Below are 21,321 nucleotides of genomic sequence, written 5' to 3' on the forward strand. Positions count from 1 at the left end.
CCTCAGCAGCTGTCTGTGTGAGGAGAAACATCCGCAAATGTGTACATGACTCCTCCCCTCCTCCACTCCTCCCCAGTAAAGCCTCAGATACCCCTTTCAGAGGGAAAACCAGGCTGATATAACAATCTAAAAATGAACCAATCAGATCACCCCTACTAAGTAAGAAATAAAAATATCAGAATGCACGTAGGAAGAATACTATTTCTTCCACAATCTTCACTTCTGGCATTGTACTTGATTTCATTATTCATGGTATCATCTAAATGCCAAAATCACCTATAATAATAAAAGAATGAACACTCTCTAAGGAAAATCTTAGAAAACTCAAACTTTCTAAAGAGCATGTGAGTATTCACACTCAAAACCCAAGTCAAGAACTCTACAAATATTGACTCAGGTCCCATTTGTTGTACTTAGTTTTACCTTTGTCCTAAAAAAAAAAAAGGTTATAAGAAGCAATAGCATTTGGTTTACATGTGTTTAAATTTGGAATTGACGAATCACACTCAATGTTAAGAGGCAGAAGTGAATGATCTACAATTCTAGGTTAATGACTATGCTACAGGCAGTAGAGTGAAGGTGAAAGTCACTCGGTCGCCTCCGACTCTTTGCAACCCCATGGACTGTATAGATTCTCCAGACCAGAATACTGGAGTGGGGAGCCTTTCCCTTCTCCAGGGGATCTTCCCAACCCAGGGATCGAACCCAGGTCTCCTGCATGGCAGGCGGATTCTTTACCAGCTGGGCCACAAGGGAAGCCCAGTATATCAGTTAACAGTAAGAAATGGCACTCAGAAAGCCCTTTACAAGGTTTTCCTTGATATTAGATCACACAGAACATGAAACTATCATTAGATAATGCAAATTTTTCAAAAATGAAGCACAGAAATTATATGTTTGATTTATATATTAAAGCACTACCTTCTGATACAAAGAACTAATTCTCTTCTCTCAACCACTTTCTTCCATCTTTGAGTTGAAAAGGTAATTGAGATGAAATTTTAAACAGCACTAAATTTAAACTTCAAAATTTATGATTTACTTCAATATTATGCAATTTGGGTCACTTATACTTTCTTACATCAACAAAAAGCATGACCAAGATCTAAAAGTTAAAAAATAAACAGAAGTACTGATATGGTATATTCACTGGAAGGACTGATGCTGAAGCTGAAGTTCAAATACTTTGACCAGCTGATGCGAAGAGTTGACTCTATTGAAAAGACCCTGATGCTAGGAAAGACTGAGGGCAGGAGGAGAAGGGGATGACAGAGGATGAGATGATTGGATGGCATCACCAACTCGATGGACATGAGTCTGAGTAAACTCCGGGAGTTGGTGATGGACAGGGAGGCCTGGCGTGCTGCAGTCCATGGGGTCACAAAGAGTCGGACAGGACTGAGCAACTAAACGACAACAACTGATATGGTAATGGGTTATTTTTAATTGTCAGTCAAAACCATCCAATATATAACTTTAATTAACTGGTAACTAATAATAACTCAAATAACTAGTTCACAACAATTAACTTACTTAGTGAAATATTTCTCTTTGCATTTGCCTCTGTGAATTGGCACACATTACAGCACTGAGAAACATTTAAATTTCACCCTTTCCAGGAACATGGCTTCCCAGGGGGCTCAGTGGTAAAGAACGTCCCTGCCAATGCGGGAGACCTGGGTTGGATCCCTGGATTGGGAAGATCCCCTGGAGAAGGGAATGGCAGCCCACTCCAGTGTCCTGCCTGGAGAATCCCATGGACAGAGGAGCCTGGTGGGCTTCAGTCCACGGGCTCGCAGAGAGTCAGCCACGACTGAGCACGCACACAAAGCAAAAGGAGCATGCATAAAAACTATCTTTTTATAAGTAAGCATCTGGCTTTCCATCCTACTCTTGGGAATTACCAAGAGCTGTAGCTTCATTATTCCTAATTGTCACACAGCTAGTTGTTTCCATCTATCGAGTTTTAGCTTATCTAGATCCAAGACAAGACTATGGCTACAGATAGTCCAGGGAATGAAAGTGAATGTTACTCAGTCGTGTCCGACTCTTTGCAACCCCATGGACTGTCCATGGAATTCTCCAGGCCAGAATACTGGAGTGGGTAGCCTTTCCCTTCTCCAGGAGATCTTCCCAACCCAGGGATCAAACCCAGGTCTCCCACATTGCAGGGCGATTCTTTACCAACTGAACCACCTGAAAAGCCCAAGAATACTGGAGTGGGTAGCCTATCCCTTCTCCAGCAGATCTTCCCAACCCAGGAACTGAACTGGGGTCTCCTGCATTGCAGGTGTATTCTTTACCAACTGAGCTATGAGGGAAGCTCCAGTCTAAGGAAAGGTCAAGTCTAATTTAAATGTTATACAGTGTGCAATTCTCTGCTTTGTGCTTTGGTCTCATTGTTACAAGATTCTTAGAGGGGAGATAAATATCAGTTCTATTATCTTAGAGGTGCTCTCATGTAATACGTTCTAGTATCTTACTAGGAAAACAAATCCCTATAAGCTGAAGGGAATTTCATTAAAAAAAAAAAAAAAAAGGCTATTCTGATGAAGTAGAAGCTGAGAAGAGAGGCTACTGTAAGCCAGAGATTTTCCAACAGCAGGGCGCCACGAGCACCCCAAGGCTAGAGAGACAAGAAAGAAGCCTCAGTGTTCATGAAAACCACATGCCTGGTCTTCCAGTGCAAGCTGGGGCTGCGGGAGGTCTGTCCAGGGCTGGAATCACGGAGGAAATGAAGCCTGTTGCCAGAAACGCAACCTGAGACAGAGAAGGAGGGAACGAAACACCAGAGGGACTCCCTCCCTCGGCCTTCCTGCCTCCCGCTAAATGCAGCCTGCAGAGAGAAGCCCCCTGTGACACAGAAGAGACGCTCGGAGAGAAGGGAGGATAGGAGGGCGAACAACCCTAGGACTGGCTCGAAGCAGAAGGAGGGAAAGGAGAAAGGCGGGCCAGCTTCCAAATGAAAAGAAACAGTCAGTCTAATGGGAGCTCATGGTGATAGCCCAGAAGGAGGAGGAACTCCCAGAGTATGCCCCACGCCTTGCCTGGGAACCCCAGGGTGCTCAAAGATTTTGTTTTCTCCTCTGAGCCAGATGAAAGCGGAAAAGTATCCGGAGCTGCTGTCGGCTTCCTCAGGCACAGGGATATTGTTTCGTTTTTAAAGATCCAAGATTGATAGCCAATTGCATGTCGAAAAGTACCTCTGATCGAACATAATAACCAAGCATTTCCACTAGTGAATATAACAGAGAAAGCTCCAGTGGGCAGCTTTTTTCGTGGAGAAAAATATGGATAGCCTATCATCCCACTGGGAGACAATCAATTGTGAGGAAGTCTACAGTAGGGAAGCGGCGATGCTCCTGACGGTTTTGCAAATACACTGTGATCAACAGCTTTTGTGTAACCACCTGTGATACCTCTGGGCTGGAGAACTCATATGAGGAGCTCAACTGCCTTTAGTCAATGGACGCTACTGGACTCTCTTGCTGGACCAGTGTGCCCAGAGAAGAGGGAGCTCGCAAACAAACTCTATTCCAAAAATTATTATGGGAAGTAATGAGTAATATTATGTAGACCCAAATAAATATTGCGATTCCAAGCTAAAATTTTTGAACACACACCTTCTATGTTTGACTAATAGTGAGTTACCATGGAAATGAATTCCCTGTTTTCAAAGACAGTGACTTTGATAAAGATGCAACATAATTTATCTTTCCCTCAGCATCCCGGAGACCCTTAGGCCATCATTATTAACACTGCGCAATGTTAAACAAAATTGTAAAGAAAAATACGATTATCTGGATTCTCTATGATTAATGATCGACACAGCGTGTGTTTGTGTGTAAGTGAATATATAATATTGCACATATGCAGGGACTTCCCTGTGGCTAACAGGAGCTGCCCAGGTGCACTGGAAACAGTGTTTAAATAAGATAGCTGAATTAGTTGACAATAAAACACCATTAAATATTTTATAAATGTTCAAAAACTTTTTTTTTTCAGTCGCTAATTTGTGTCCAACTCTTTGTGACCCCATGGACTGCAGCACACCAGGCTTCCCTGTACTTCACTACCTCCTGGAGTTTGCTCAAAATTATGTCCATTGAGTCAGTGATGCCATCTAACCATGTCATCCTCTGTCATCCCCTTCTGCTTTTGCCTTGAATCTTTCCCAGCATCAGGGTCTTTGCCAGTGAGTTGCTCTTCGCATCAAGTGGCCAAAGTACTGGAGCTTCAGCTTCAGCATCAGTCCTTCCGATGAGTATTCATGGCTGATTTCCCTTAGGATTGACTGGTGTGATCTCCTTGAGTCCAAGGAACTCAAAACTATTAAGTAAATATCAGATCAGATCAGATCAGTCGCTCAGTCGTGTCCCGCTCTTTGCGACCCCATGAATTGCAGCACGCCAGGCCTCCCAGTCCATCACCAACTCCCGGAGTTCACTGAGACTCACGTCCATCGAGTCAGTGATGCCATCCAGCCATCTCATCCTCTGTCGTCCCCTTCTCCTCCTGCCCCCAATGTTGTAATCAATTGAATATGTTTTAAATTAACCAGACTCTGTAATTTTCAATACATGTTTATTTCAAATTAATAATTGATAAATGAATCATTTTGCTGTATAACTGAAACTAACTCAACATTGTAAATTAACTATACTTCAATAAAAATTAATTAATAAATGAGATCCACTCACTTTTCTTCCCTCAGTGGTATATTTCCTCATTTAAGTTTCATTACAATTTATTCTTATCAAGCCCCAGATCTCATTCTCTAATTCAGGTAGTCTGTTCGGTCGACTTAGAGACATGACCCCATCTGTGCCTGATACCGTTATGTATTTATATATAAACCACAAGACTGAATGAAGCAGACTCACACTGCTCCTTAAATAAAATTTCTGTCACTACACAGTGTGAATGAATCTGAAAGTCAAAAAGAGCATGAAAGCGGTATCTCCTAATATCTTTCTTGGATAAAGACTGACCTCATGTGTTAGAGACCAGATAAGTAAAGTTGAAATCTGTGCCTACAGAAGTACTCTGTATTTATAAACAAGAAGTGTGTGATAAAAACGCAAGGAGTGAACTGAGGCTAACATAAGCAAGGTAAAATGACATATAAAGTATAAAGCCAAGATCCAAGAAAGGTCCTTTCAAGAAAGATAGCCAACTTTCCTCATTTAATATTTATATATTTACATTAAAGCCTGAAGAAACCATTTTATCAAAGGACAGATACAACAAAGAAATTTATTCGTTCATTTTACTTGTTAGGACTTTCACAAACTGAGTCATTCGAAAGATGCATTCATTTATTTTACTAGCCTCATATTGATACATGCTGCTATGGCAGCTGCTGGAATGAAAATGTAGCACAAATAGACATTATAACTAGAGTGAGGGTAATAGGGTTATAAAATATAAAAAGAGTAGCCTCACTGAACAGATATTACTGACTTAGTAGAATGAAAAAAGTAAAGGTGATAAAATGCTACCGCTTATGTAAACACTGCCTACACTAATTTGAAAAATAAAAATCAAAGTCATTCATTTGTGTAATAGCAGTAAGGTATAACATACCTTATGCCAGTCAGAATGGCCATCATTAAGAAGTCTACAAATAACAAATGCTGCAGAGGGTGGAGAGAAAAGAGGACCCCCTATACTGCTGGTGGAAATGTAAATTAGCACAACCGCTATGGAAAAAAGTACAGAGGCCCCTTAAAAACAAAAAAGTGAAGCTACCATATGATCCAGCAATCCCACTCCTGGGCCTATATCCAGAGAACAATATAATTCAAAATGATACATGCATCCTGATGTTCATAGCAACACTATTCACAATAATCAAGACAGAGAAACAACCAAAATGTTCAATGACAAGTGAATGGACATAGAAGACGCAGCATACACATACACGTGCGTGCACGCTCAGTCACTTCAGTCACATCCAACTCTTTGTGACTCCATGGACTACACCCCATCAGGCTCCTGTGTTCAGGGTATACTGCCGCAAGAATGCTGGAGTGGGTTGCCATGCCCTCCTCCGGGGATCTTCCCAGCCCAGGGATCAAGCCCACGTCTCCTGTGTCTCCTACACTGCGGGTGGATTCTTGACCACTGAGCCACTGGGGAAGCCCTATATATATACACACATAGGCATGGGAATATTATAAAAAAGAGTGAAATAATGCCACTGCAACAACGTGGATGTAACTGAAGATTATCACCACACCACGTAAAGTGAGTCAGAAATGAGGACAAATATCAGCCGATATCACTCATACGTAGAATCTAAAATACGACACAAATGAGCTTTTATGAAAAAGAAAGCGAATCACAGACACAGAGAACAGACTCTGGTGGGGTGGTGGACTGGGAGTTCGAAATCAGAGACGCAGCAGTACACGCAGAACGGACAAGCAACAAGGAAGGCCCTGCCGTACAGCACGGAGAATGGCACTCAGTGTGCGGTGATGAACCACAGTGCAAGAGTACTGCGTAAGCAGAACGCACATGTATGTGTAACTGAATCACTCTGCAGTGTAGTGGAAATTAACACAACAATGTAAATCCACTCTATTTCAATAAGAAAAAATTTAAATGAGGTACAACACTATATTCCTCTGATTCAGTGCATTGCTATGGTAGGAATTTTTTGATGATTTAAAATATTATTTTAGTTGTTCAGTGGGTTAAAGGAGAGAAAACAAACTCATGAAGAGCAGACAGTTATTCATCTTAATATTCTGAATTGGCACTCAGGTAGAATGAAGGGTCATAAAGCTTTTAACTGAGATTTATTTTCATGAAAATCATTTTACATTTTTATTTTTATAAAAGAACATGAATGGATTAGGACTAAAGAGTTATAAGCAGTACATAATAATGAACATTTTTACAATTACTTCTTTATATTATTTTTCAAATGCTGCTTTAGTATGCGCCAAACACCCTTTCTCTACAGCCCGAGAGATAGGTAGATGCTATTATTATCCTCATTTTACAGATGAGAAAACTGAGAGTAAGAGATTACGTGAAATGCCAAAGTCTTACGATCAGCAGTCACACCATTAGCTTTGATGACAGCAATAAGTGGCTTGCTGTCCCTTGTAAACTTCTAAGAAAAAAAATCTATTAATGGATCACACCAGGCCTAGAGAATCATTGTCTAAATTCTCAAAACTTGCTTTCTAGCTCAACTCTTAACTCCCCAAAAGCTAAAAAAACCAACAGCATCCTACAAACACCTCTTCAGAGTCATCACTGGTCTACTCAAAAGGGAATATTTCAGAGCTGAATGAATTCAAGAACACACTTTCCACATCTCAAAATACCACTCAAGTTCCTATAAATTAATCAGAAACAAACAAAATTATAATCTATAACTTAACAGCAATATCACCCCAAAAGCAGCAAAATAATATGTTCTATCTTTAGAATAAGACATTCTAAACTGATCAGTTGTTTTGAAATTTAGAAGGCAAGAAAGTTCATCCTTCATTTCTAGTCTCTGAATAAACATGAAAAGGAAGACGAGAATTGAGTTAGCTGCATGGATGAACATTCTTTCACTTACTTATGTTAAACTGACTGAAAAAAAAATCAATTTTGTTTTTCTTTAGAAAACATTTCATATTTTCAGCCATAAGCACTTTTAAACTATGTGTTTTACAAAAAGTTCTTCAAATATGATATGGTCCAAGAAAATATCTGAATTTTTTTAGCTGCTACTTCCAAAAAACACCTCTCCTTAAAAACAAAAACAAATAAACATACCCATATCTGACATATCCCAAGAATTCAGTTCATGCTTCTAAACTGAAAACTGAAACAACAATAATATCTAAGATAGGCTTCCCAGGTGGTGCTAGTGGTAAAGAATCCCCTTGCCAATGCAGGAGACATAAGAGACATGGGTTTAATTCCTGGGTCAGGAAGATTCGCTGGAGGAGGGCATGGCAACCCCACCCCTGTATTCTTGTCTGGAGAATCCCATGGACAGAGGAGCCTGGAGGGCTACAGTCCATGGGATCACAAAGAGTCGGACATGACTGATGTGACTTAGCATGCATGCACAGCATCAGAATTAATATCATTAATTAATTAACAACTTTAAAATATATCAACAATCTAAAAAGGAAAAACATCTATCCCTAAGGTATGACAAATATAAATTTTATACAGCATAAAACAAAAACGAAGTTTTCTCAAAAATTCTTCATCTTTTTAACAGTCATTTATTGACTAGTTATTAAATGAGTACTTAGTCATTTATGAATAAAACAGCATCTTCCTGACTACTGGTTGAGATCATTCGAAGTGACGGAAGTCAATTCACAATGGATCAGTGGCCTGAAACTCATGAACTCAGAGCAGACCTCACGTTTGCACACCAACTACATGTACTATATAACATGCCACTTTTATATTTCAGACTCCATTGGCTTATTTGTTCAAATGATTTTAAATTAGTATTATACATAATGCACTTGAGTATTCATTATCATCCTGAGCTTTTTCCATGTTACTATGAGTTCTTAAAAAGTATGTGATTGAATAATACGACTTATCATGTTATATTAATATCAATTTTAACCTCTTAAAAGCTTCATTATTACGGAAATTTTCAAGGATAAACAAAAGTAATGAGAATAATATAATGAACCTTCTTGTCCTATAACCTACCTCAATTATCTATATTTTGCCATTTTTGTTTCCTTTATTGGCCTATCCACTTTTCTATTTTTTCATCTGCTGTATGATATTTTGATACAAAGCCCCAATGCTATATCATTCCAATAGTAAATCACTCAAGTACATATCTCGCTCCTCTGTCCATGGGATTCTCCAAGGCAAGAATACTGGAGTGGGTAGTCATTCCCTTCTCCAGGGGATCTTCCCAACCCAGGGATCGAACCTGGGTCTCTAGGGTTGCAGGCAGATTCTTCACCATCTGAGCCACCAGGGAGGTCCAAAAAAGTTTTGAAACATAACAAATATTTGGTAGAATTCACCAGTGAAGCACTCTGGGCAGGGAGTATCACTGAGGGAAGGTTTTTAACAACAAAAGTAATTTCTTTAAGTAACAGAGGTATCCAGGTTATCTACTGAATATTTCTTCTTGAGCGAGCTTCGGAAATTCACGACATTCAAATATATTTTCCATTTCATCTAACTTGTTGAATTTAGAGGCGTGAAGATGCTCATGATGTTCCCGTTACCCTTTTAATATCTGGAGACTCTGCAGTTATGCTGCCCCTCTGAGTCACGGCACTGGCAATGTCTCCTTCTCTCTTTTAATTAGTCTGAATACAGATTTATCTAGTTTATCAAAGAACCAGCTTTGCGCTTTCATTAATATTTCTTTTTGTTTTCCATTTCACTAATATCCACTGTGATGTTTATTATTTCCTTCCCTCTGCTTACTTTGAGTTTAATTTACTCTTCTCAAGTTTCATAAGGTAGAAGCTACGGCCGTTGACCTGAGACCTTTCTTTTTTTCGTATGTAGGTGTTTGGTGCTATTTAACCAAAGTGAGTACTTTAGCATCATCCCACTAAATCTGGTGTGTTTTGTCTTTATTCTCCTTCAGTTCAAAATATTACTACTTCCTTGTTTCTCTTGGGATTTCTTTACTCGTGGGTTATTAGGACCAGATAAGCACAGGAGAACATACAGTCATCTCTGGGGTTTTCTACGCAGCTGTCTCCGCTCTGGTACTTTGTCCTCCTGAGCCCTGGCCACCCCAGTCTCCCTGGACTTCCCGTTCTGTGTCTACTCAGGTCGCCTGCTCGGCTTTGCCTGGGCTATCCTTCCCTGTGCTATGAGCTGGAAATGCTTCCAACACCTGAGAGAAGTCCTGGGTTGGAGGAGACGCAATTCTGCCGGACACTGCACGTCATTAACGTTCTCAACTTCGGAGGCAAAACAGAAACCTCAGAAGCTCTCATCCCCACTTCCAAACCCACTCCAGGAAAGCTGACTACCTTCTCAACCTGTGTGGGTTCGCTGTTAGCTATTTCTGGACTCTCATTTACGTAGTCATAGCAGCTTAGAAGGAAGTCCATTACTGCTTGATATTAACAGAATGCATCTGAAGACTAAGGGTGTGTCACCAATAGAGTTCAGACAAGACGGAGAGCACCAAAGTAAAATTAAGTCCACGAGACCACAGTAATAGAATATCAATATTCTTTCTCTTGTTCCCAATCTTCTGTCTTCCTGCCCTTGATTTAACAATCTAAGATGTCACAAATCCCCAATTTTCCCTTCTAACTTAGTAAGGACTTGACATTCCTCGCATTCAAGGACAGCCACTCAGAGTCCCTTCCAGGCCAACAATTCTTAAATTCAGGGATTTGTCTGGCTATAAGAAACTCTAGAGATAGATCCTCTGTTACAGACATGCCTCTTCACAGGAGGAAACTAAGGCACGGAGCTTTCATGGCATTTGCCTCTTTAGCAGATTTAGAGTCACAGACTGGAAACTAGGATGTTGGAGAGATTTTCTCAATCATATAAAATTAAATATATTTATCCTGATAACACTCTGCATTTCACATCCTCTAATCATTTATTTAAAAATTACATAAAATATTGAGAAAAAAGTATTGAAAACTATACACCATGAGGACAATAAGGGTAACACAACTTTCTAGGAACGTTTATATATTTACAAACATTGTGTGAATGTAAATTACATTTTGTATAATGTCTTAGTATAAAAACACTGTCAGAACGCAATTTAACAAAAAGCTTTGAGTTCTACCCTTGGTTTTCAAAAGCTGAAACAACTAAACTAGCTTAGCCAAAGTAACGTACGTTTAAAAGGCTATCTTGCCGTTACCTGAATCCCTGAACTAAGCAGTGTCATGCCACAGACCGGTCTTCTCACCAAAACACTGTGCTGAGCACAGGGATGAGCCTAGAACGCTGCGGATCGGCTTTGATATGAATCCAGTAGATTCCGAGTGCTGACAGGCCAAACCCCCAATCCCGGAATACAATCTTCAGAATACTCTTCGCAGCAAATTAAGCCTTCCAAAGCTGACATTTGCTGTCGCTGCTACTTTGTCACAGAGAATAATTCTGATCTTTTAAGCACCAGTGTATCATAATTCTTGGCCATCTCAGAATGTTCAGGGAAGCACTTACTGATCTAATAAGTCTTGTTTTGTCTTTAATGAGTACAATTTCAAGTGATCGTAAAAAGCCCACATATGGTCATTATAACACTTGTTGTGCACAATCTGTTCATCCAAAGGTATTTCTGCTCTGCACTATAAACAGCAGTAGATGATGTGATGGGAAAAACATTCATCTACGAAAATGTTCAGGCCAAGGTTATAGAAGATGAATAAAAAATTATGGTTACATATGGTCTTGGTTACACGAAGATGTTCTGATAGAGCAGTAATAGAAAATAACGTGCCTGTGCTCTCTGCTAGTTTTAGGTTCTAATCCTCAAAATATAATTAAAGCCCATCAGTCATGGAAGACACAGAATAATTACAGGCACTGTTTCAAATACACTAGAATAAAACAGTGATTTGATTTTTTTTCCTCAAAGTTGCTCTAAACTTCTAGCAATTTAGTTACGGTAGCACTTCTTTGGGCTTCCCAGGTGGCACAGCGGTAAATAATTTGCTGACCAGTGCAGGACACACAAGAGACATCGGTTCGATCCCTGGGTCGGGAAGATCCCCTGGAGACGAGAACAGCCACCCACTCCAGCATTCTTGCCTGGAGAATCCCTGGACAGGGGAGCCTGGCGGGCTGCAGTGCACCAGGCCGCACACACTCAGACACAACCAAGCACGCGCACAAGCACCAGTTCTTTCAAGGAGAGTTAAAGTACTGGTCGCTCAGTTGTCTTCAACTCTGTGCGACCCCATGGACTGTAGCCTGCCAGGCTTCTCCGTCCATGAAATTCTCCAGGGAAGAATACTGGAGTGGGTTGCCATTCCCTACTCCAGGGGATCTTCCTAGCCCAGGGATCAAACCTGGGTCTCCTGCAATGTAGGCACATTCTTTACCATCTGAGCCACCACTAATTTTAATAATAGTAGCTAAAGTTTATTGGAGAAAGAAATGGCAACCCACTCCAGTGTTCCTGCCTGGAGAATCCCAGGGACAGGGGAGCCTGGTGGGCTGCCGTCTATGGGGTCTCACAGAGTCGGAGACGACTGAAGCAACTTAGCAGCAGCTAAAGTTTACCTAGCACTTACCATGGTCCTGATACTGAGGAAAGCATCTTGCATATACTAGTTCAACTTAATTCCCTGAAAAATAATTTGTTCACTCAGCTGATTAATGGCAGAGCCAAGATTCAAACCCAAGCTGACAACAGAGCCTGGGTTCCTACCCTCTGGGCCTTATTGCCATAGTCCTAGGTAATTTATAAACATTTGCTCTTTTCCTAGGAGGAAAGAGGGCTTCCCTGGTAGCTCAGCTGGTAAAGAATCCGCCTGCAATGCAGGAGACCCCGGTTCGATTCCTGGGCAAGGAAGATCCGCTGGAGAAGGGATAGGCTACCCACTCCAGTATTCTTGGGCTCCCCTGGTGGCTCAACTGGTAAAGAATCAACCCGCAATGCGGGAGACCTGGGTTTGATCCCTGGGTTGGGAAGATCCCCTGGAGGAGGGAAAGGCTACCCACTCCAGTCTTCTGGCCTGGAGAATTCCATAGACTGTATAGTCCATAGGGTCTCAAAGAGTTGGACATGACTGAGCGACTTTCACTTTCACTAGGAGGAAAGAAACTGTAAACTCTTTTCCCTAAACTGTAAGCTTGAAGAGACATGACAAATTTTGAATAAGACACAAGTAAATTTTATAGTAGCCAGTTTTCTAAAACATGTATGTAAGAATTAGTTCATAATTATTATAGAACTCTGAAAAACAGAACAGATGATGCGTGACAAGTGAGAGATTACAAAGGAACTGATGTTTTCATTATTGCTAAAATATGAAATTTCCTATATTTGTATATAAGGAAATTCTCTGAACTATGAAGTTAATTTTTGGCATACATTCACTTCTCTTTTCACCATGTATGTTCAGCTTAATCATATGAACTGACCATATGCACTTCTTAAAAGCCAAATACTCAGAAGATCTAATGATACGTGACCAGTGAAAACTTTCATTAAAGTATCTAACACAATACATAACATTAAAATCTAAATAATTCTTGTCATATATATCAGTTTCTTTACTGTATACATTCACAGTTATTAGCAAAGGAAAAATGCCCAAAAGCAAACTTGTTGTTTAAATGAATGTCCCATTGCAGAAAGGATAGATTTTATATTGTTGACTTAAACTGATTTTTATTATACCAAACACTACTTACACTTCTATTATGGTCTGACCAGTCCTCATTCAAGTATGTGGAACACTGAGAGGGCATTGGTATGAATGATGCTGGGAAACACCGAGGAGATGTAGCCGTGGAACCTACCTTGGTTAGGTGAATGACTCCTTTAGAAGTAACCGAACAACCCATGAAGCCAACGTACTGCAGCTCAGGACAATGCTCAGCGAACGCTTTCACTGACTGGTCCGTCACCTGGGGACAGCGGGGAAGAGAGAGAGTCAGGACGGCACTGCAGGATTTCACCACTGCAAACTCCCTCGGCCTTACCTTGCATTGTTAACGTTTCCTTTCCCAGTGGACCGTTTGAATCCATAGTCATGCTGCAAGATGTCCTGTGCTTTTTAAACCCGCCCTCAACCCCACACTCCCTTCTGTCAGCCCATGTTTGTTTACGTCTTCATGTCTCAGAGACGTCACATTATCCATGTCCACCTCTTCATGCTTCCCTCAGTAGACATGTATGCATTGACATTTACTCCACGTGCTATGAAATTCACCATTTCAAAGGGAGCAGTCCAGTGGCTTTTATCAGATTTACAAGTCGTGCCACCACCACCAACATCTAACTCCAGAACATGCTTCTCACCCCAGGAAGAAGCCCCATGCCCATCAGCAGCCGTTCCCCAGTTCCAACTCTCCCTCCAAGTCCTGGCAGCTTTCTGTCACTATGGCTTTGCTCAGTCCCGACATAGTTGATAACTAAAATTGTACAATTGTTTCCTAAAGGGCAACAACAGTCTCTTTATAAGGTTTCTCCCTACAAGTGTTTCTTCTAAGAAATCTGGTTTTGCCCCTCACTGCTTCAAACTTCTCAGATTTGGAGGGTATGATGGTTAAATTTATGTGTCATCTTGACTACACCATGAGATGCCCAAATGTTTGATTAAAAATTATTCTGGGTGTGTTCGTGAAGGTTTCTGGGTGAGATTAACATTTGAAACAGCAAACTGAATAAAATAGATTGCCTCCCCGAGGTGACCACTCAACCTCAGTCACATCCAGTCCGCTGAAGGAATGGAACAAAAAGGGGAGTAAAGGAGGATCTGCCCTCTCCCTTTCTCTCTCCCTCCTTCTCTCGTTCTCTGCCTACCTTCACATTCAGCCACCAGTTTCCCACCTTTAGACTCAACTTTGGACTGGAAATTACATCATCAGCTCTCCGGGTTCCTCTGCGTTTAGATTCAGCCTAGGACTACACCATCTGCTCTCCTTGGTCTCCAGATCGCTGATTTGGGGATTTCTCAGCCTCCAGAGTTACAGGAACCAATTCCTTACAATAATCTCTTCTACACACACACACACACCCCTCTTACTAATTCTGACTCTCTGTAGAACCCTAACTAATGTGATACATATTAGAATCCCCTGAGGAATTTATTAAAACCTCAGAGTCAAAAGAGGTGTAACCCAAGAATCTGTATTTTTAACAAGCCCCTAAGTGACTCTTAGGGATGTGAAAACTTGAAGCCCCAGAGCTGCAAAGAAGTTACATTGACAGCTTTTGGCATTTCTGCATAGCCCTGCTTTAAACAAAGGGCAGACTGAAATTCCTTTTTGTCTCCTCCAGCCTCCAAAAGCTTTCCATATATAAAATCATCTTCTTATAATTGTGCTAACATTTTCTCCACTGTTCTACAAGTTGTAGCATATAAAAGGAGGTCCAGATAGTCTCTATGATAGGGTTAATTTCAGCTTCACTTTCCTCAGTCAAGATGAAATCAACAAGTTAAACAACACTGTTAGTTTTTCAAACAGCAGTGACTTACACCTACTTTGCATTAACTTTAATATGGGTGACTCTTACTTTGTCTCTCCCTTATCTATTCTGAACAGATATTGGAAAATAAAGTTATGTGGGTAGCATTAATTCTGAAACAACACAAGAACGTTTTCCTAAAATAATCAAACCAACAGCATCCATGGTACATCTGATAAAAGATTAATTCTGCCCTCAAAAGTAAAGTGTGCTTCAGCATATTAAGACTAAGGGTGCCATTGATAAATTAAAAATGGGCCTTCCTGACACTCAGCTTTCTAAAAACATTATGTCAAGAAAGAATATTTAAGGCACTGAAATTGCCTGAAGCTTCAGTGAAAACCAATTTCTATTAAAAAAAAAAACCTCAGGGGGTGGTGGGAAGGAGAGGGAAACAGGTTCAACACCTATCGCCATTTGGTTCAACATCCTGCCTAATCTGACATCAGGCTTCTCCCAGATCCATCTTCAAAAGGGGGAAGAGGAATTCAGATAAGGATGAAGGACACAGGAAAGCTCAGGTCCAAGGTGTTAGAGCTTTCAGAGACAAAGTATTAAAACTGGCTTCGTGGGTCTTCCTCTTTTAGCTCAAGGAGTCAAATAAGAAGTTGGAGACGCCTCCTGCAGCAACAGAGCCCCAAGAGCCGAGTAAGGCTCGAGTGAGAGCCTGGGGGACAGGGGCGCTCTGTGACCTTACCACAGCTGTGCAACCAACACCACGGTCCAGTCATAGAACGCCTCCATCACACCGCCCTAAAAAGTCCCTTTCTCCGATGCCCATGTGCAGTCAGTGACCGCTCCCGCCCCGAGATGACCCTTGATCTGTTTTACACATCTACAGCTGCCTTTTCTAGAAACTTCATGTAAATAGGATTCTACAATAAAGTCTTTTGTGTCTAGCTTCTTTCACTAGTAATTTTGTTTGTTTGTTTGTTTGAGGTTCCCCCTTGCTATCACCTGTATCAGTAGTTGGCTCGTTTTACTTCTGGGTAGATTTGCATGGTATAACTATATTACATTTTGTTTATCCACTCACCAGTTATAAACATTTTGTTTACAGTGTGGGGCTTTGATAAATATGCTTCTGTGATCGTTCACATACAAGTCTTTGTATGGACATATGTTTCATTCCCCTTGCATAAATATCTAGGATTGGAATTACTGAGTCATATGATAAGCTTATTTTTTTTAGACATTTTTAAATGTGAGTTGTTTTCTTATTAAGTTGCAAGAGTTCTTTATATAACTTGAATACACGTCCTTTATCAGGTATCTGTTTCACAAATCTTTTCCTCCATTCTGTGCTTTGTCTTTTCATTTCCTTGATGGTGGTCTTAGAACCAACATTTAGGCCTGTGGTGCTCCTGGAGTTAATTTTCGTGAACAGTGTGAAGTAAGGTGAAAGGTTCATTCTGTTTGCACATGAATTGTCCTATTTGTTGAAAAGACCGTCTGGAATGGTTTGATTTTGAGGGATCATTCTTACTCACAAGCTGTGATAAAACCAGCCAGTAAATAAGAATTCATATGCAAAGGGAAATGTGGCTCAGGATTTGGAAAGTGGTATCGGAAAATTAGCGGGGAATGAGACCAGCTGGCAAAGCAGATTTTGACCTTTTAGTCAAAGCTGTGATGGAGAAAAAGAGAAGACGAACCTCAGATTCAACAGTGTCATCTCTTCACGTGACAGAGACAGAGAGGACCATCTCCTTAGGCTGACACTCTAAAAGCCAACTGACATTCTGATACCAGCGTGGAGAGGACGCAGTGCATTTAGTGTTACGATGAGGAAACGCGTTGCTGACAAGGAATGCCCTGTGCCTTCAGAGTCACAAGGGCCATGAAGAGCCTCAGTAACACAGACACACACAAGATTCTACTGGAGCCTCCACTGTGAATCCTAAGGGGCCCTCTCTAGCTGCTGAAGCCCAAACAAACGGAAGCCAGAAACACAGAGCGCAAAGGCAGAAGGAGGATATTGGTTCTCAAAAGCTCTTGAGAGCGGCACTCAACCAGACATCCTTTGAGGGTGGTTTCTTATGAGAGCAAATGTGGGCACAAGAAGAACTCTCCCCGGGAGGTAGAAATAAAAGGCCTAGAAAATGCAAATGTAATAGCCACTATGGAAGAAATGTTCATATATGACTAACATATTCTTAACTAGAAGAAAGAGAAAAAGCAGAAGGTGAGCAGTACAGGGTCACTAATTTTGCTTGAAGAGTTACTATTATAAAATTATTATTTATATTATTGTTTATATAATATTTTTGAATTGCTAAATCTAGAGATTCAGTCTTTGAACACAGCTCAAAGTTTGGGTACCACTAGCCAAAGAGCTTAAGAGGGAATAGAAAATAAAATGGCTGTATTTACTAAGGCCTTACTGTGGGCCAAGCTAAGTCCTCTCTGTAAGAGGGGATCCTTATAATACCCTTGACAGGCAATATTAGCCCCATTTAGTGCTAAGACACTTCAGTCATGGCTGACTCTTTGTGACCCCATGGACCTCCTCTGTCCGTGGGATTCTCTAGGCAAGAATACTGGAGCAGGTTGCCATGTCCTCCTCCAGGGTAGACCTAGCCCCATTTTACAGGTGACTAAAATAAGCCTATCAGAGATTGGCTTCTCCCAAATCAAACCACTAACAGATGGCCAAGCAGGCTTTAAACTTTGGTCTTTCAGATTTTGTAATCCATGTTCTTTAACTTATATATACTAGGCTGTGATTCATTTCATGGTGCTAATTTCCACTCAAATGCAAAAGCAAATTTAAGGCCCTCCCTTTGGCCCCAGAGAGGTAGAGTGGCAGGGATCAAGGCACAATGGGTCTATTTTTTAAAGAATTTTCTAGAGAGAAGCACTACCCTGGATTACTTTTTTCATCTCCTAAGAATAGAATAGATGTGCTGAAATGCCATGATAGTTTCCTGTATATCCTAAGAATCCTCCCAAAACAAGAAAGCATAAAAGTGGGGTGTGTGTGTGTGTGTGTGTGTGCACGCATTCAGTTGAGTCCAACTCTTTGTGACCCCATGGACTATTAGCCCTTCAGGCTCCTCTGTCCATGGTGTTTTCCAGGCAAGAATATTGGAGTGGGTTACCATTTCCTCCTCCAGGGGATCTTCCCAACCCAGGGACTGAACCCATGTCTCCTGTGTTTCCTGCATTGCAGGCAGATTCTTTACCTGTTGAGCCTTTGGGGAAGCTCAAAAGTGGGTTGGGGTTATCTAATTCAGAGGTGATGAAGAAGCTGGGTTAATGGTAGTGAATTATAAAACCACATAAGTAGAAATTCATAATCCAAGAAAGCACTTTCACCTAAAAAGGATTAAAATCAAAGACTAAGAAAATATGGATGGGAAAAGCTTTTACTTAAATTTCAGGACTCTAAACAAAGAGATGCAGCTTCTTCTTATTTTAAGACAAAGTTTCCTTAGAACATGGGTGGAGAGATCTATCTTTATCAGAATAAGACTGAGTCAATGAAAAGGGATTTGTAATCTGTGCTGAAAGATTAAATTTGGGGAATGATGCTAGTGTATCAATAGAAGAAAGAAATTTATATCATTAATTCTAAAAAGGTCAAGAAATCTTTGTACATTTTTACACTTGGGACATTAAAGAATTGTTCCATATAATCCTACATGAATGTATTAAATAATATAAAGTATTTCACAACTTTGCTCAGAAAAAAGTTTTCCCTAGAGTTCACCCCAAACCTACAAATTCAGACTTGGAAATACATACTTCTAATAAGTTCTCTTAAAGATTCTTATGGAGTCAATTCATAAACAACTCATAACTAAATCTAACAACTAACCAGCCCCTCCAAGTGTTAGCACTGAAGATGGTCCTGGGCACACATGGCGTCACGGGGTTATCTCTTTGCTGACCTGTACTGACACCACAGACCACCATGGTCCAGGACATGCCATCCTTCTGGGCATTTTCAGCAGCCTGCACACTGAACGTCTTTCTGCCACTCTTGATTCCACAAATCTATCCTCCACCCATCAAGCCATAGCGATCTTTCAACGTGTACAAATCACATCGTGTCAGTCTGCCATTCATAATCCTCCAGTGATACCAATTACTCGAAGTATAAAATCCAAACTCCTATAAGCTACAAGGCCTGCACAATCTGCCTCCTCCCTAGTTCTTCCACCTCGTTCATCATCCCACCATCCCCTATCCAGGTCTGAAACCAAGTCTGAAGAAGTAACCACCATCATGGAGGGTTGGATGTCTGGCAGAATGGTTGTGATTTGGTATGGAAGGAATCTATTTTATTGGTAACGTGAGACATACATGGGCTAAAGAAACTATCAGGTCCCCTTGAGTTCCAGCCTCCTGCAAGCACCTACCGCATGGTGCGGTTCATTACAGGCTCTAAGGGAAGGGTGATAAAGGGGAGCTGTCCTTCAAGGCCCATCAGGTAAACTGAGGACCAACTAAAGGGATATTCTGGCCTCAGGGAGGCTGCCCGTGGGTCACGCCTACAGCAGGGTCCTTCCCTGTGTGAAGAGCAGTATACTACAGCAAGGGGCACGTCCAGCAGCTAGGCCGAGCCAGTCAGTAAACATCCACATCTGACAACAGACGAAGAAGAACTACATGAAGCGCTATAATGACTAAAGTCCCAAGTGAAGAATCTGATTTAGATACCGAGTAATATACATGGGCTTCCCTTGTAGCTCAGCTGGTAAAGAACCACCTACAATGCTGGAGACCTGGGTTCGATGCCTGGGTTAAGAAGATCCCCTGGAGAAAGGAAAGGCTGCCAACTCCAGTATCCCGGCCTGGAGAATTCCACGGACTGTATAGTCCATGGGGTCACAAAAAGTCAGACACAACTGAGTGACTTTCACTTTCAAATATACATGATACTTCAGGAGTTTTAAAATGAAATACAATAAAATTTCTCCATTTATTTAGTTGAGTCTTCAAACTCTATGAAAATTTCTTTTTCATTTTTACCTCCTTTGCTTTTCTGTAGTCTATTTTTTCACAGGTTATAAAACACTTACAATTAATGCACCGTCCTTTGAAATAGTGTAACAAAAACACAAAAGAGATTCATACTGACCATATAAAAGGAAATAGCTAAATATGGAGACAAAGTACTTGGTATGGATTCGCCTTATGAATCATTTCAGTAAGACCTTTTCACTATGCTCTTACTGTAATAAAAATTTCATATTTTTAGTGACTTTTAAAAAGAAATCTAAAAGAACATTATTTAAACATAGTATTCTTTTAAACTACTGTCAGACAACATTTAGTGAGTAAATACCACATGTCAAGCGCTGGGCTACACACCATGACCAAGACAAACCACCTTCACGGAGCTTACAATCTAGTGAGAGGAGTAAATGCGAAATAGTTCTTATAAGTGTGATCCCTCCTTTAATCACTTGCAGTAGCCTACCAATTATTCCTTTCTATATATGTGCAATAATTACATGGTACACAAAGGAAGCTGGGCTAGTGATTAAGAACCCACTTGGTAATGTGGGAGATGCAGGTTTGATCCCTGGGTCAGGAAGATCCCCTGGAGGAAATGGCAGCCCACTTCAGTATTCTTGCCCAGGAAATCCTATGGACAGAGGGTCTGGCGGGCTGCAGTCCATGGGGTCACAAAAGAGTCGTATACAACTTAGCAACTAAACAACAACACATAGAAAGAAGTCAAAAGTACGACTAAAAATTATATTCAATTATACAAATGAGATTCTTCTCAAATATTTTAAGTTATTGTATGCCTGATATCATTATATGCCCAATATCATTTCAGTAGAGGGCTAGAATATGTATCGCTTTTATAAATCATGAAAAAAACAAGGATTATTTAAGAACTCATACTTACTAATACAACTAATACAACTCTGGCTTTTAATCAGCATGACTCAACTACTTCATTAGGCAAATCAGAAGCACAAGACACTAAAATCTTTTAACATTTTATGATGAAAAATTTCAAAAACATAAAAAAGTAGAAAAAACAATAAACCTCCATTTACCAATCATCTACCTTCAATAATTACTAGCTCATTGTCAACTTTGTTTTATTAATAGCCCTATCCACCTCTAAAACATCACATTTATCAGTAAATATTTCAGTATATCTCTAAAAGATAGGATCTTTTAAAAATCAGAGCCATAATACCCTTATCATTCCA

General features: G+C 40.6%; 1 protein-coding gene across 4 annotated transcripts in view; it reads right to left on the reverse strand.

Moving 5' to 3' along the window:
- FBXL17 (F-box and leucine rich repeat protein 17) overlaps positions 1-21,321 on the reverse strand; it is a 520,630-nt gene that overhangs the window by 351,048 nt on the left and 148,261 nt on the right. For all 4 annotated transcript variants that reach the window (XM_055565814.1, XM_055565819.1, XM_055565820.1 and 1 more), the window contains exon 5: positions 13,471-13,578. In XM_055565814.1, coding sequence (XP_055421789.1) covers positions 13,471-13,578 — 108 coding nt within the window. The remainder of the gene's footprint in view (positions 1-13,470; positions 13,579-21,321) is intronic.

The sequence above is a fragment of the Bubalus kerabau genome, chromosome 1, assembly GCF_029407905.1.
Source record: "Bubalus kerabau isolate K-KA32 ecotype Philippines breed swamp buffalo chromosome 1, PCC_UOA_SB_1v2, whole genome shotgun sequence".
Taxonomy (NCBI): domain Eukaryota; kingdom Metazoa; phylum Chordata; class Mammalia; order Artiodactyla; family Bovidae; genus Bubalus; species Bubalus kerabau.